The sequence below is a fragment of the Camarhynchus parvulus genome, chromosome 3 (assembly GCF_901933205.1).
Source record: "Camarhynchus parvulus chromosome 3, STF_HiC, whole genome shotgun sequence".
NCBI lineage: Eukaryota > Metazoa > Chordata > Aves > Passeriformes > Thraupidae > Camarhynchus > Camarhynchus parvulus.
Window position 1 is genome coordinate 11,918,118 of NC_044573.1, and position 15,251 is coordinate 11,933,368.

Here is a 15,251-nt window from a genome sequence, read left to right on the forward strand (position 1 = left end):
TTCAGGAATGCACCAGGGCCTCTTCAGCACACACAGTCCAACTCTATTCCCAGGTGATGAAGCAGAGTAGCAGAGTAGTTACTTTTTTGTGACAATGTTTTCCCATTAAAATCTCTCTTTTCTTTCACTGTGCATTGTCTGATGCTAAGTGAAGGCCTGGTCCAGATTTGTGACTGCACTGCTAATTTAAGTGCAAAGTGTGATACATAAGAGAATAGTACTATTGCAATCACTTTATACCTTTTACATTTTCCTTTTCAGCTGAGTCCTTTGCTTTCAAGTCTGTGACAGCAACTGAGTCCCAAAGCACTCCTCTTGTTGCCAAAACACAGCACCACCAGCTAAATTTGCTTCACATTAATGAAAGCAATTCTTTGTACCAGTGACTGGTCTATCATTAGTTCATAATTGTGATAATTAGCAATAACATCTCTGACCCACTCTTACCTTCAGCATAATGCCATGGTTTCAATCAGTGCAAAAGCTCTTGATGTAAGCACAGCTGTGCTCAGGAACAATTCCACAGGTGGGGAATGAAGCAGGATTGAAAACAGAGGAGACTCTTAAAACTCTGATTCCATTTGATGCACCTCTTTACACACACCAGCCCCTGATCTTAGCCAGTGATCAAAAAGACTATGATAAGATATTTAACTATAATACAGCCAAAGGTACTGGTGTAAAAAAATAGCTACTGGGCCTAAAACTTCTCTGTCACCTACCTCAAAACTGATTTTTGAGACTCTTCACCTGACATCCCATGGAAGAGTCCTGCACACAATTTAGGACATGACAGCACAATATCTTAAGTGGGCAACAACTGATTTACTTGCATTATGTTTCAACAGGACAAGAGCTTGCCAGCACACCCTCCCCACCACATAACACGGTCAGGAAACCACAGGCAAGGGAGATGAGTTAGAATTAACAACAACTGATAGCACCTGCCCTACAGAGCTGCAGAGGTAACAGATAAGCAGCAATAGAATCTCTGAATTTTTCTTTTTGTACCTGCTGTAAGTGCAGTGAAATCTACCATTTACAAAATTGCTGTTAAAAAAAAAATAAAAACCACTGACAAAACATCAAATGTAATTTATATACTTAAAATTTGTCTATGCACAAAAGTAAGCAAATAAGTAAAACTTTAATAAGATATTTAGATTCATGACAGAGCTTCTTATACAAAATACTTTTGTTATTCTATCTCATTATTTTTACTTTACCTTCTTTCTGGTGTAAAGTTTTAGACAGCCATTTACTGAAGTATCTTTGAAGGCCATAACTGGTATTACACACCTCATCCTGTCACATCTGCAGCAATATGTTTGCTAAACTATAAGTAGCAGCAATCAAAAACATTAATTCATAAACTATTCAGATCAAAAGCACTGATTACTGTTCAAGTCACAGGCTAGATCTTACAGTTTAATAAGAAACATTTTTTTCCACTATAAAAATTCCTGACTTCAGGTGTATTTAGCTGTAAATGTCTTGTTCAAAGCTGTAATTCTTTACTAATGTTATCTGTAAAACTAGCTAAAAACTAAGTACTCTTTAGCCCCTTTATTTTACAGTGATCAGGAAAACCAGGTCAAATTCAGAAGCACCATTCAGAGCCTTTGTGGTGCTTAGTGAATGGTGCACATCCAGTCCTGTCCCATGGATTCCTGTGCCACACTAACTCTGTTCCCAGTCTTTTCTGACATTGGAAATGGTCCCACAGTTCATTATGTGCACATTTACAGAGCATGAGCACCTCAGAGCCTGTGAGAGAGTGCTGAAACCTAAAAGCATCTATCATGTGGTAAGAGCTGCATTTTTTGTGCATTTATGGATCTAAAGCGTAGCATCAGTGCAGCTACAAGTCATCTGAATGGGGGAAAAGAAATCATACACTGCAATATTTTAACTGCCTCTGGACACACAATTCTTCACATTCCAGCAGCAGCATCTATAAAAGACAAAAGGAATGTCACACTTGGTTCAAGTGCTCTAGTTCAGTGTCCTGTCGTTGACACTGGAGAGTAGCAGAGGCATCCAAAATGCATGCAACAGACTCAATTTTTAAAGAACTACTTCTTGCCTTACGGCATTAGCACAAGGGTTTGCACCATTACCAACAAGGGCTGGGGTTTTTCCCTTCATTTCTTCCATACATTCATTCTCTCCCACTCTCAGATGTTTCCTTCCCTTCTCCCAGCCTCAGCACCCTCTCAGGGATTAGAGATAAGCAAAATGTCTCATTCCAGCAGACATGGGAGCAGTAGCCAAGGGGGAAGTGTGCCTTAGTGTAGCACTGCCCTTCCAGCAGGATGGTCCTGTTCTGAGGCAGCCTGGCTGCAGCTTTACCATGGAATTGCCCATCTTGCCCTACAAGGAACAGGAGCCATCCAGGGAAAAGCTGCAGCTCTGAAAGACAAGGGCCCAAAGCTTCTTTTGGACGTTTATTTCCAGAAGAACTAACAAAAAGTTGATGTTGGCAGGAATGTAGTTCTCATGGTAGGGTGGGCTACTGCCATGTGCATGGCTTGTACCCACTTCTCTGAGCAGAGTTTAAACTGAGGGAACACAAAAACAACTCTGTGCTAGAAATGCATATGAGATGACACTTTTATTATTATGCACAATTTGTATCATTCACAGCTTACTGGTCTGTAGTCCCAGAACAAAGTGGAGATGTACAGTACCAAACTTAAATGACTTTGCATTGACAGTGAAAATAAATCACATTTTAATGTTGCATCACACTCCTCACTGCATCTCAGTAGACACAGCTAGTATAGAATAAACAATAATAATTCTCATATATTGAGAGCTCCAGGATCTTTCCCTTATTGCATCTAGAGTGCATGTCTTTAAACTAAGTCCAAAAAAAACAAAGCAACTAAAAAAAATCAAGAGAAATATGCAGCTGAAACAGCCACAGGTTACAGACTTGCAAAGATATTGCCTTTTTTTTCAACTCAGAAGTCTTTGAAAAGAGTAACACAACAGTGTAATTTTATATTTCAACTCATACCCCAGCTTTTAAAACTGGGGAAAAAATAACAGAACTAAAACTTATTTGATTATAACCAATTAAGTAGTTTTTACTAATTACTAAGTATTTCTTTACCTTCTTGAATTACAAATAGATACAACATTTCAAACTTTAAAGCTATTCATTCCAATGATGCTTCTTCATTGGAAAAAATGAAATAGTCAGAAAAGAACAGCAAAGACAGCTGAGTAGCTAACAGTACAGTGGTTTAGTTTGCAAATTAAACAGATTAACACCACAAATTAACAACACAGATTTTGCATATTTTTTCATCACAAATTTGTTGTTTTGGGTTTGGTTATTTTTTTTTTTTTTTTTTTTTTTTTTCTTTTTTTTTTTTTTTTTTTTTTTTTTATGGCACAACAATAGAAAGGCCAGCTGTTTCACAGAAGGCTTATAAGGAAATAATGCCACAGCCTTCTAGGACATACTGGAGTGAAGCTTCACCACTCTGCATCTCCAGTGGCTTTTGCAAAGACATGGTCTTTACCCTCAATGGACATCACTCCATCTTTTAAGTAGAACTTCCATTTGTTCTTAGTTCGATGTATCTGATGAAAAATAATAAACAAAATTAATGAAATCACAAATATAAATTAGACCAGTCATTAAAAAAAACAACAAGATTTAAGCACAACCAGTTATACACACCTGGTTTTTATTTTAAAATCCTTATGACCCAAAATATTCAATGGAATATTCAATGGAAGCTTCATACTTTAATTGTTTATAAAGAACTCCCTGCTCACCCAAGAGAGAAACCTCCTGAATCTTATCCCATCCTGTCGCACTCTCCTGTCCCACAACTTGCCCCCAAAAAGTGTTCCCTATGACAGCTCAACACCAGCAGGACAAGAGAACAGTAACAGGGCAATCCCAAAACACAGCACACCTTGCAAACCAGTGCAGCTTAACTAAAATGCAGTGTTTTCTTTTCCACATGGCAATGCAATGTTGCAGGCACAGAGGTGTTAGGAACAAGCTAAAAGCACCAAAACTTGGCTTAAAAGCAAATACTGCTATTTAAATTTTTTTTAAAAGAAAGAAATAATTTGCATATTCTGTTTCTTTTTAAATGCCTGCAAAGAGATCCATACTCCAGAAAGTTTTGTTTAATACTAAAAGAACGAATTTTAAATATCCCTAGAAAATTCCTTGAATTGTCAGCATCAGTTTTCAATTCCAGAAAGAAAAGAAACAGGACAGCAATTTTATCAACAACATTGTTTTAAAGGTAACAAGGAAACTTAAGACATAACTGGTTTGATCTGCTTTCTACTGGGCCTAAATGTTTTATTAAATCTGTATTGCAAAGGGGAAAGCTACCAACATCTTCCCCCAGCTTCTGTAACTCTCAATTTCTAATAACATCCAATATTAAATTTCCTGTAAGGCATGCCCAGTGCTGACCTTCCTAGTAGCTTCTTTTAGATTTTCAGGCAATTTTTCAGCTTATTTCAGACAAAACTTGCTCTACATAACAGTATGCACTACCTACGGCAACTGTAATGTCTGAGTTCTGAGGCTGCAACACTTGGTGTACCTTTCACTACAATACAGACACCAATAGCTTCATTTCAGAGGCATTTTCTACACATATACCTATAACTTTCCAAAATAACTGGTCTCAGGAAAGGTCAATCTGTCACAGTTTTATGAAGACAATTTTCTTAGCACCTTCCATTTCCTAAACCACAGACAACCATTAAGACAGGCGTAGTTAGACACACAAAAAGTTGTCTCTAGGCACTTTTGAAAGAATATTAAAAAAAAGTCAAGGCACGCTCTTAAACAAACTACAGACACATTTCTCCATATTTGCTTTAAAATATGCCCTTTTTTTCTCTTTTAAATTACTGACATGTAAGCATCCAAAACCATACAATAGCTAAAAGGATTTAATTTGATCTTCAGGAGCTCAAAGTAAGGTTGAATTTTAAACATTAAAATGAAGGCGGACAATAAGACACTTAACAGCTACTTTGTTTCTCAGACACAACAAAATTCTGGTAGGAAAATCTCTCAGTGAGCACTATAAAGACAAATTAAAAAAAGGAAAAGAAAGTACATACACCTCTCTTTCTGTTATCCTTTATAAAAGCCTTAATTCACAGCTGAATATGCCTACATACATTCACGGAGATGTTGATCTTACTTAAAAGTTAAGGAAATAAACAAGCTTTTGCATCTTTACAAATCATCATTTTGCCAGACTTGTTGTTCCCTTTTCCTTTAATAGGCCATTACGATTATCTTCTTTTCAGAAAACAGTAGGAAAGTCTTTAGACTATTGTCAGCTAAACACATCATTTAAACACTCCATTACAGCATTAAAGTTTCTTTAAAAGGCACTGACAGGAGAGCAGAGATGGATTTGCTGCAGGATTACTTAGGATGATTAAAGAACAAAGATAAAAGTGTATTACTGTACCTTTTCATACTGACAAACGATCACATTGTCGGTGTCAAACAAGTCTGCAATGTCCTGCTCACTGACATCATCACCAGAGTTCAAGGGGTCCTAAAGATTAAAATGCTGTTTTATACACTCTTTCAGAATAGCATTGAATATACTTGGAATTAAACATTCCCAGAACAATAAAGGTACCACTGCAAAAATGAAGACCTGGAGGCTGTGAAGTCCACATTGCACCAACCTCATTTACAAGCACCAAACCTCATTTTACATGTTTGCATTCTCAAAACCCAAAACACCCTAAACAAAAACACAGGTCAAAAAAGCAAAACTGCTAAGTGATAAAGCAGTATTCGGTAACTGAAATACTGATCAAGTTGTATTTATGTGAAGTGCAAATGCTACAAATTGATGCTCTTGTGAACAAACCCATAGGATACAAAATTGCATATCTTTAAGAAAAAGGAAAACCTAGGGCATTAACAGGGCACTAAAAGAAACACAGGGCATTAAACAGAGAACAAAGTTCTTGTATCACATTTTTCTCTAATCCCCTGTGGTCTTTCAGAAGGAAAGGAAACCTAGATTTGTATCCTGATCATATTTAAATCTAATTCTTTAAATAGTATCTTACTTAAGTCAAGAGCTCCATTCCACTGAGGCCAGGGGTCTACAAGTTTAATTCTGATAGCTAAGTATTTTAATTCATCCAATAAACAAATTACTTTCCAACAGTTCTTTCATTTGTCCATACTTCTCTTAACGAGCTTTCAAGTAATTTCTCTGCAGTACCTCGTATCTCCAGAGGTTTGTAACTTCACTGCGCATGCCCTGCATCAAACTAAGCAGGAACTGTTCTAGGTCCAACAATTCAACAGTTGAGAGATCTAATATTGTTATGTGCTTCTAAAGGCTTAAAAGTAAATTACCTCCTCAACTATGTCTATCTGGAGGTCTTCATTGTCCCCATCACTGCCACTGGACTCTATATTTGAAGAACTGTCACATTCTTCATCATAGTCTTCCTCATCATCCAGAACTCTCAGATCCTCTGAATCAATAAAGCCAATGAATTCATTCTCTTCTTTATCTTTTGTATGTGGTATTTGTTCCTTGGAAGAAACGTCCCCGGTGCCATCGAGCTGACTTATGCCTTCAATGTCACTGCAGAGATCTTTCTCCAGCGGTAAATCGGATTCCGCCTGCTCCGCAGGTTCCGTGGGACAGCAGTGAAAGAGACCAGGGACAGCTTGTGAATCAACTCCACCCGTGTTCAGCACAAAGCCTGAGAGTTTTGTTTAATGTATCAACAAGCCAGGAGCACTAATGTGAGAGTTTCAGGTCCTACTGCTTGTAAAACCTGAGTACATTTGTAAACATTGTGTTGCATCTAACTTAAATGGAACCCAGGTCCAAGATTCCTCAGCAACACAGAAAAAAAATTTCTTACCCTTTTCTCTAAACACCCTTGTACTCAAAAAACAGCAATCAAGTGGACACTTAAGAACTTCTATTGCAAAAAAAAACCCTCCCAAAAAAAAACCAAAAAAGGAAGCTACTCCTCCACCACCAAAAATAGCATTTTTCATTTTTGAAATAAAAGTCAAGAGGAACTGATCCCTCTCCCTCAACTCATTCAAAATGCTTTGTTTAAATAAGATATAAAAAGCTGGGAGAGACAGTAAATATTTCAGTACTTCAAGTTGCTGTTCATAAAAGTGACAGAATTCCTAAACAGAGCATTCACAGGAGCATAAAAGGGCTTTAAGGTTTCAGCCATCTTCAGTTTCTCATTAAATCTTTATTGTAGCACTTAATTCCCATCCACATACACTTTCTAGTTCAGGAAAGGAACACTTTGTTTTGACCTCCCATTCTCACTACAGACAGCCTTCATCAAGCTGCCATCAGAGTTCAGACGAGCAACATTACACTTTCTATTTACAGACATTTGGCATTACTGTCATTAAATTTGCATTTAATAAATTTGTCTCAATCACATATGAGCACTACAACTCAAAGTCACCAAGCCAGCCTGAACTTCAAACATCTGCAAATAATTTCTGGCACTAAAATTAGATGAGGTCAGGAAAGAGGCTTGTTAATTAAAATCACTCAAGTTTCCCATACAGCTCTAGCTGAGTTCTAGTTTATCCAGGACTCTTTCCCCAAGGAAATACATTTTCTTCAAGGAGATTTTCACTTATCAAATTTGACTTTTCATCCTGAATGCATTCTCAATACATCTTTCATACTCTTCACACATTACAAGATAAAATTAATCCCAGCTGATCCTGCAAAAGCACTTTCCCTACAATTGACCAGTATCCATATGCAGATCATGCCAGAATGATATGGAAGGTCCCAAGGAGTCTTTCATGTCTGCTTAGTCACAAAAAACCCCCCATGATTCTCCAAAGTAATCAATAAGTCTAATACAGTCTATCTATCCATTACATTTTTCAGTACTTTTAAATTGATATTCTCATCAATCACAGTAGTTTTGACAAATTCTTAATGTAAAAACAAGTAGTCAGCTACTGCTATTCTAAACAAGCTTAAGATTGAACCATAAAATCAAAATAACTTTTGTTCTTCTCATTTAGAGGTGCTAGTTGTCACTTAGAAATGTGTTCAAACAACCCCCTCTAACAGATGTACTTTCATTAGCTGAGAAACAAAAGGCCTTACCTTGTCAGAGGAAGCCATGCTGCCCTGATCTTTCAGAAATGCATTTTCATCCAAACTTTCCCCTGCAATAATCAGGTCAATGATATCATCAGACACCTGCTGCTGCAGCAGCTCCGGATGCTCCATATCCAGCTGCCCCTCCACATCCAGCAGGACACTGCCTGAGCTGCCTGCCAAGGATTCATCAATAAAAAGTCCTTCAGAGCATTCTGGAGTAAACACAGCTGTACGAAGGTTGTCATGCTGGAATTTTTCTGTGGATTCACTGCATTGATTCAACACTGCATTAATTTCATATTCCTGCAGACTCACAGAAGGCTGCTGGACCAAGGTAGCAGAGTTCTCCAGGTGTTGTTTTTCCACATAGCTTGGTTTAAACAGCACAGCCTGTTGGAGAGCAGCCTCCTGGGGCTGCAGTGTTTCACCAGCTGCATGGGCAGCAGATGCATTCAGCTGGGTGACACTGGCAAGGCTGGCCTGCAGAACTGAAGCTTGCCCAAGGGGATGAAACATCTGCTGCACAGGGTAGTGGAGAATGCTTCCATCTCCTGAGGCCTGTGTGACCACAACAGGCACATTCACCTTGTAAAGCTGCCCTGCAGAGAGAAGAGTTTAAAACTGCTTCAGCAGGTGAAACTACAGGCTCATCCAGGCCACTGACCTGTCCCCACTAAAAACAAGAGCAAACACAAGGGCAAACATGAGAAAAAGGACATTTGCAAAGCAAAACTTTCCTCAAGCACAATTCCAGCCCTGGAAAATCAGGCATTCAGAAGCTTTCTGAATCACGGCTTCCAGCCAGTCCATCATGTTTATACCTCGTTTTTGGGTCTGGCCTACACAGTGCCCTATGACAGTAAGTTCAATTCAATGTAGTAATTTAACTACATACTGGATTTTAAATAAATAAATAAATAAATAAATAAATAAATACCCTAGGTTTTAATTTTTTCCATGTCATCTCAGAAACTAAGGAATACAAAATGAAACAGTAAACTAGTCCATAGCTACAGGACGAGTTCATCCCTTTAAGGACATTCAGGTATTCTCTCTAAAAAACCTTTACGTTTTTTAGAAAGAATACCCAATACCTAAAACTAATTTTAGTTTTAAAAAACACCAACCAACCCCTAGTTTATGTATCTTTTCTTAAGAAAACCAGTCCAAATACTGAATGCTTAAAGTTACTACTATCAGAGTCAGAATTGAGATGCCAGAGCCAAGTTCCAAATTTAACTTGACTATTCCCCATACACACATGCTCACACAGACAGAGTCACTGGTACCAGGCTACAGGTCTCATAACTTCAGGAATTATATCTGAAACAGATAACTAGAGACATCAGTTTTCATCAAAGAACAGCTGTTTGAGAGAAGAGTCAATGACTGAACTAAGCCTTCCACTGATCACACCAAAGCAGTACAAGCAGTTTTTGTACAAGCAGTGTTATCACCAAAAGAACGGGATCAAAAAGGTTAATGGATAGCTGGATTTTATTTGAATAAGAAATCAATTTTGTCTCTGAAGCACCACAGTGCTTTTAGCTTTTTGAGAGCATAGAAGATTGTCCCAGAGAGACAGGGAGAAGGAGATACCTGTGTCTGGGCTAACAAAGGAAAGCACTTGTTAAGAGTTGTAAAACTGACACACCAACTAATCATTGCAGTTACTTCCCCCACACAGCCACTGCAAAAACAAAGTACAAAGAGGAGGGTAACTGCCTCTACCCTACACTTTAACTTCTCATCTGTTTCATCTACTGTCCCTGGGACTGTCCTTCAACATCCCCAGGGCACTGCAAGGTTTGACATGCCCTTGTTACCCTTACCTGGCGCTGGCTGCAGCATCACTCCAGCTGGCATCTGTAAAGGGTAAGCAACACACGAAGGGAGAGCAAGAGTCACACCCACTCGTGGGGGCCCCTGCAACACAAGAGCCGGGCTTAGGCAGGACAGGGCACTGAGTGCCACACCTGGAGTATCCACAGGAAACAGGAGTGAGGGCCTCTCTGTGCTCATCTTCACTGGAAAGCTGCATCATGCTTCTGAGATTTAGACAGATGAAGAGTATTCTCACGTGTTTCCTGCTTTCCAGCTATCACACTCCCTTTTTGTTAAGGCAATTTTTTCCATAATCCCCTCAAGTACCCACCATCCAGAAAGGTGTTTTTCTAGTAAAAGTCACTTTCACCTAAGTTTATGCATTACTCCACATAGCACAGGTTTCTTGCCTAGGCCTATGAAGCCACTTCATAGTCTCTTTTCCTCCTGGGAAGCAAAAAGTTGGATATACAGCTCCCTTTTAATCTAGCTCTTCTGAGGAAATCCAACTTTTCAATCAGGAAACGCACATATTGCACAAACATCTTCCCAATATTATATTTCAACTTGACAAGCTACTTAGCTTGAGGCTCAGGAGGCACTCAGTAAGTTCATCAAGCTCTGGCAATCAGTGGCGGCTCCCCAAAGAAATTTTGCTACACCCAGAGTTCCAAACTTGTCAACTATAAAAACACTCATTTTCCTTCTGGATGATTTCTACACCTCACAGATAATGCTGCTCCCAGCTTCCCTAGTGGTAGTATTTCCCAGCCATGCACTATTTTAACAACCAGTAATAAATTTTTTCTTTTAAAAGTATATGTAGCTGTGCCATTTCCACTACACTTTCATCCTATGGGCTAAATACAGGCAGCTGTGTCTTTCCAACATTTCTGGCTTCACTTCTTGCAGAACCAGCTGGTACTGCCCATCCTTTTTCACTGCTCCAACAGAAGCAGCAGTGTTACAACTCTCCCTCCTGAAGCCTATTAATAACTGGCAAAAAATTTAAAAATTTTAGGAGTCCAACATAATCAAAATTGAAGTAAAACATCACTACAGCCACATACCAGTTTTGCTGCTGTGAAATGCTGAAAACCTCTGCCAGCTTGGATGACATAAGAAGCTGTAAAAAAATAAAAAAAACCACTTTACAAAAAACATTAATTTCTTGGATACAGTTATCATTCAATAATTTACAGCAAACATGGGTGAAACTAAAGCAATCTAACTTCACTTCATCCTCATTAGTGAGCACAAGTATTGCCTTGTCAACTTGAGGAAAACATGCAAGCAGTTTTTTCACAGCAGAGTAAATCCAATGATGCTAAAAGTAGGAACAGTAGGGTAAGATTTTCAACAGCACCCAATACTGAATTCCATGGGAGAAAAAAGGGCAAAGGGAAAACTTTCCTGGGCTTTTAGAAGCAAGCAATTTAGGTAGCCCTACCTACTTTGAAAATCTCTAGCCATGGGGCAATTCAAATCCCCTTTTTAGAAACAAATAGATTTACTCAGACTGCTTGGCCTTAGTACTGCCCTTTAAAAACTTAAGAGTAAGAAGGAAAGGCTCATTAAATATAAAATCTCCAACAGCCTGCAAACGCAAAAGTATATTCCCTTTAGTCACATGGAACTAATAAAACACCTGCCTCCAAAAACAGTTCATTCAACTAGGAAGACTGTAAAAAAAACCCAAACACACACAAGAAAGGAAAAGAAAAAAAAAAAGGAAAAAAAAGTAAAGAACCCCACTGATAAAGAATGCCTGCCCAAGCTTGCAATACACTGCAACATGGATTTTCATTAAATCATCTCATATGGGGTTTGTCCTTCATGGGCAAAGGTCCTAACAGCCTCTCACTTTGGGATAAGTCTCAGCTGAGTACTACACTCTACCACAACAATACCACAGTGGTCAGCTGGACTTTATTAAGAAGAATAGGTCCTGATGTCAGAGACTGTGTGAAAGTCAAGTGTTCCTCTGCAACTGGAATGCTGCTTTTAGAAAAACTAACTGAAAGATAAACTAAAAAGCTTCCTCTCTTCTGTTTGAGCAAGGGATTACATTTTAACAAATTGAGAAGGAGATTAAACCCCAACCTGACAGCAGAACTGCATGGCACAAACGAGCCATAAAACCCCTGCACATCAGGACACACATTAAAAGGGGAAACAGGAGCTTGACCCTGCAGGTAAATTTGCAACTGAAGTGCTACAAGCACTTCAGACTTGGAGGACTGCAGACAAGGAGGCTAAAACTCTCTGCATGTTTTGCCACTAGAAATGAGCAGCTGATCAAAAGCATGTAGACAGAATCCTATTCATTTATTTAAGGTTAATTCAACATTTACTGGTCAAATCCTGCTTTCAAATAATTACCGTTCCACATCACATCAAGCTAGATATATGCATAAGATACATACACAAACCAAGATTATTGAAAGTCTTCCAAAAACATCCCTAAGTCAATGAGATATTCTTAAATTGCATGCACTGTGTCCAACAACATCTGACCTGCTGAAGTCTGCAAAAGGCTGTGAGAGCTGTGTGGCAGCTGCAGACTGAACCGTGGAGAACAGTGGCTGTGTTTGAAGAAGCCTTCTGTTGCTCTGGACTGTGTCACCTTCGTTTCCCAAAGCTGCAGCAAGATTATTAAGGTCAACAAACATCAGCTTTAAAAACAAACTGCATCAAAAAAGATAATCAGGTATTCCCAGCTTTTCCAAGAGTAAATTGACTGATTGTATCCAACAAATAGGACAGCAAAAACTAACCAATTTCAACTCCCAGCAGCCCCCACATCACCTGCAGGATACTTGCAACTCTTAAGCCAGGGCAAAAGTCTGCATGTTTTGGAGAACAAAGAAATGGACAGGTCCATCATCTCAAAAGAAAAACACAAACAGAATTGCTATTAATGCAAGGGGACCCAACAAACCTGCTTCAAGTCTTTCAGAACCTGCTCTTCTACACCCTCCTCTGCAAAGAGCTCCCGCACACCTTCAATCACATCTTCGATGATGGACTTGTATAGCTCAGGCTACGTTAGGGAAAAAATAAATGTTTTGCAGTTAAGATGAGCATTAAGTCATTTGAAAAGATAGCACAAAGTCTAATCTCACCTCATAAACTGCTGTTACAAACTGAACAGCATGAACAGATCAGATTTCATAAAATGAATGACAAATGCAAAGGTCTGCAAATCCATTCATTCTTTTAAATCTAACATTCTAAAAAAAGTACTGGATTTGAGCCCCAAATTATTGTTTAGGCTACCAATAATTTGGTAAATGCTTAAGAAAATCCCAGAAACATTCAAAAACCATTGCTGTGCTGTATTTTCAAACAAGCATGTCTTACCCCATTGTATCATACTGCAATCATTGCTCCTAATCTAAGGGCCAACCAATAATACAAGCTATTAAAAATGAACCCTGCCAGTTCCATCAGAAGCAGAATGTGGGAACCCACGAAAAGTAACTGACATTTTTTTGGTGTTTTCTTTGTGGAAACAGTCTGATGCTGCATAGTAACCTAAGTGGAAATTTGAACACTACTTTTATCAACGCAGATCATCCATCTTACATTACAACAGGACTCCAACAGAACATTTTATTCCTTCTTCTGCTCATGATGTCAGTGATTAAATCCTAATCCTCCAGTCATTCCTGGGCAGCAGATACACATGAGCTTCAAGAATCCTACACTCCAATGCAAATGTAAGATAGTGAGCCTTTATCAATTTAAAGCTTATTAATCTTGACTCTCATCACCACCAGAATAGCCTACACAAAGTGAAAAATGAAACTGAGATATTTTAGGAAACCTTATGAGATTCTGGATTAATAAAATATTTTTTTAATATCAAATTAGTATTTTACTTATTCAAAATTGTTCTAAAGTGCAGATGACAAACAATTTCTTTTCAAAGAAAAGACAATATTAAGAACTAACATGTTATGCTTTCTGGAAAAAGCAACCAACACAACTACTTTAAAACAACCATACTCATGCATAATTTCTTATCAGGGGTTATCAACCTCCAAACAGTCCCCCAGCACTTTTTCAGGATACTAGAAAGATGAAAAGGGGGGGGAAAAAAATTTCCTCTACATTAAAGGTGCTGATCAACCCATATGTCAAATGCTCTGCCTTCACTGCTAATCCAGAAGAAAATCTAAATGTAAATCTTTCAACGGGCCTATTCCTCTCCCCAGGATTGCCAAGCTACAGTGAGTACAAATATTTATTGTGCTATATAAAAACTGCACACAGCAACTGTAAAATTCAAACACCACATGCTTGCAAATTAGAGAAAAATGGTTACAGCACAGACGCTATTGTACTCCAGCTTAACTCCTTTACACTCCTCCACCAGAACCAGGCCATCCATAGCGGGAACTGTCCAACTCCGCTTCTACTCGTGCACAGTGGGGTGGCAGGAGGCGCTCATGCAGATACCATTCCAACAAAGCCTCCAAGGCTCCCTCTCCTGCGATTCCCATCCTTTGAGGCAGCCCCAGGAAGGGAGAGGCGGCAGGGGCCAGACCCCGCCATGGCACAAAGGCCTCCACCGCCCTCCCTGGCATCGCCGGCCTGCCCAGTGTCGCTCGCACCCCGCAGCTACGCAGGGCCAACCCCTGCCACAACGCTTTTGCCCACAAACGGACATTTTCAACAGGAAAAAAAATTAAAAGTTTTTTCACAAAAAAAGCTTTCGACGTCGTCCTTGGGCTTCCCGCGCCAGCGAACGGGCAGCAGCTCCTGGCCAGGCCGGGGCCGGGAGGCGACTTGCTCATGCTCATGCCTGTCCCCAGTGTCCCGCAAGGAGGAGCGGCCAGACCCCTCTAGCCTAGACCAACCGAGGGGAGCCTAGCCTAACCGAGCCTAGCCTAGGCACTCACCACGGGGCTGCCGTGAGCCATGGCAGCGGCAGCCGCCGCCTCAGCCGCCGCCCGCCTTTAAGGCGTCGTTACCAGGAGGACGCGACCGGCCCCGCCCGGGCCCTGCCCCGCCGGCCCTCAGGGCTCCTGTTCCCCACACACACCCCAAACCCCGCCGGCCCTCAGGGCTCCTGTTCCCCCACACACCCCAAACCCCGCCGGCCCTCAGGGCTCCTGTCCCTCCATATCCCAAACCCCGCCGGCCCTCAGGGCTCCTGTGCCCCCACCACACACCCCAAACCCCGCCAGCTCTGGGGCACATCGTGTTAAAGCCAGGCCCTAAAACTCAGGGCGAGCCGCCACTGTGCGGTCTGGGCTCCAAGGTGCAGCCTGG

The 15,251-nt window shown here is 40.1% G+C and overlaps 1 protein-coding gene across 1 annotated transcript; it reads right to left on the bottom strand.

Moving 5' to 3' along the window:
* Window positions 1-3,486: 3,486 nt before the first annotated feature.
* Window positions 3,487-14,899, bottom strand: GTF2A1L (general transcription factor IIA subunit 1 like). Its single transcript, XM_030945773.1, has 9 exons — window positions 14,879-14,899; window positions 12,913-13,014; window positions 12,489-12,612; window positions 11,042-11,097; window positions 9,980-10,073; window positions 8,149-8,746; window positions 6,389-6,677; window positions 5,475-5,564; window positions 3,487-3,594 (listed from the first exon to the last, which is right to left on the bottom strand). The coding sequence occupies exons 1-9, from the start codon at window positions 14,897-14,899 to the stop codon at window positions 3,487-3,489; spliced, it is 1,482 nt and encodes a 493-aa protein (XP_030801633.1).
* Window positions 14,900-15,251: the final 352 nt, after the last annotated feature.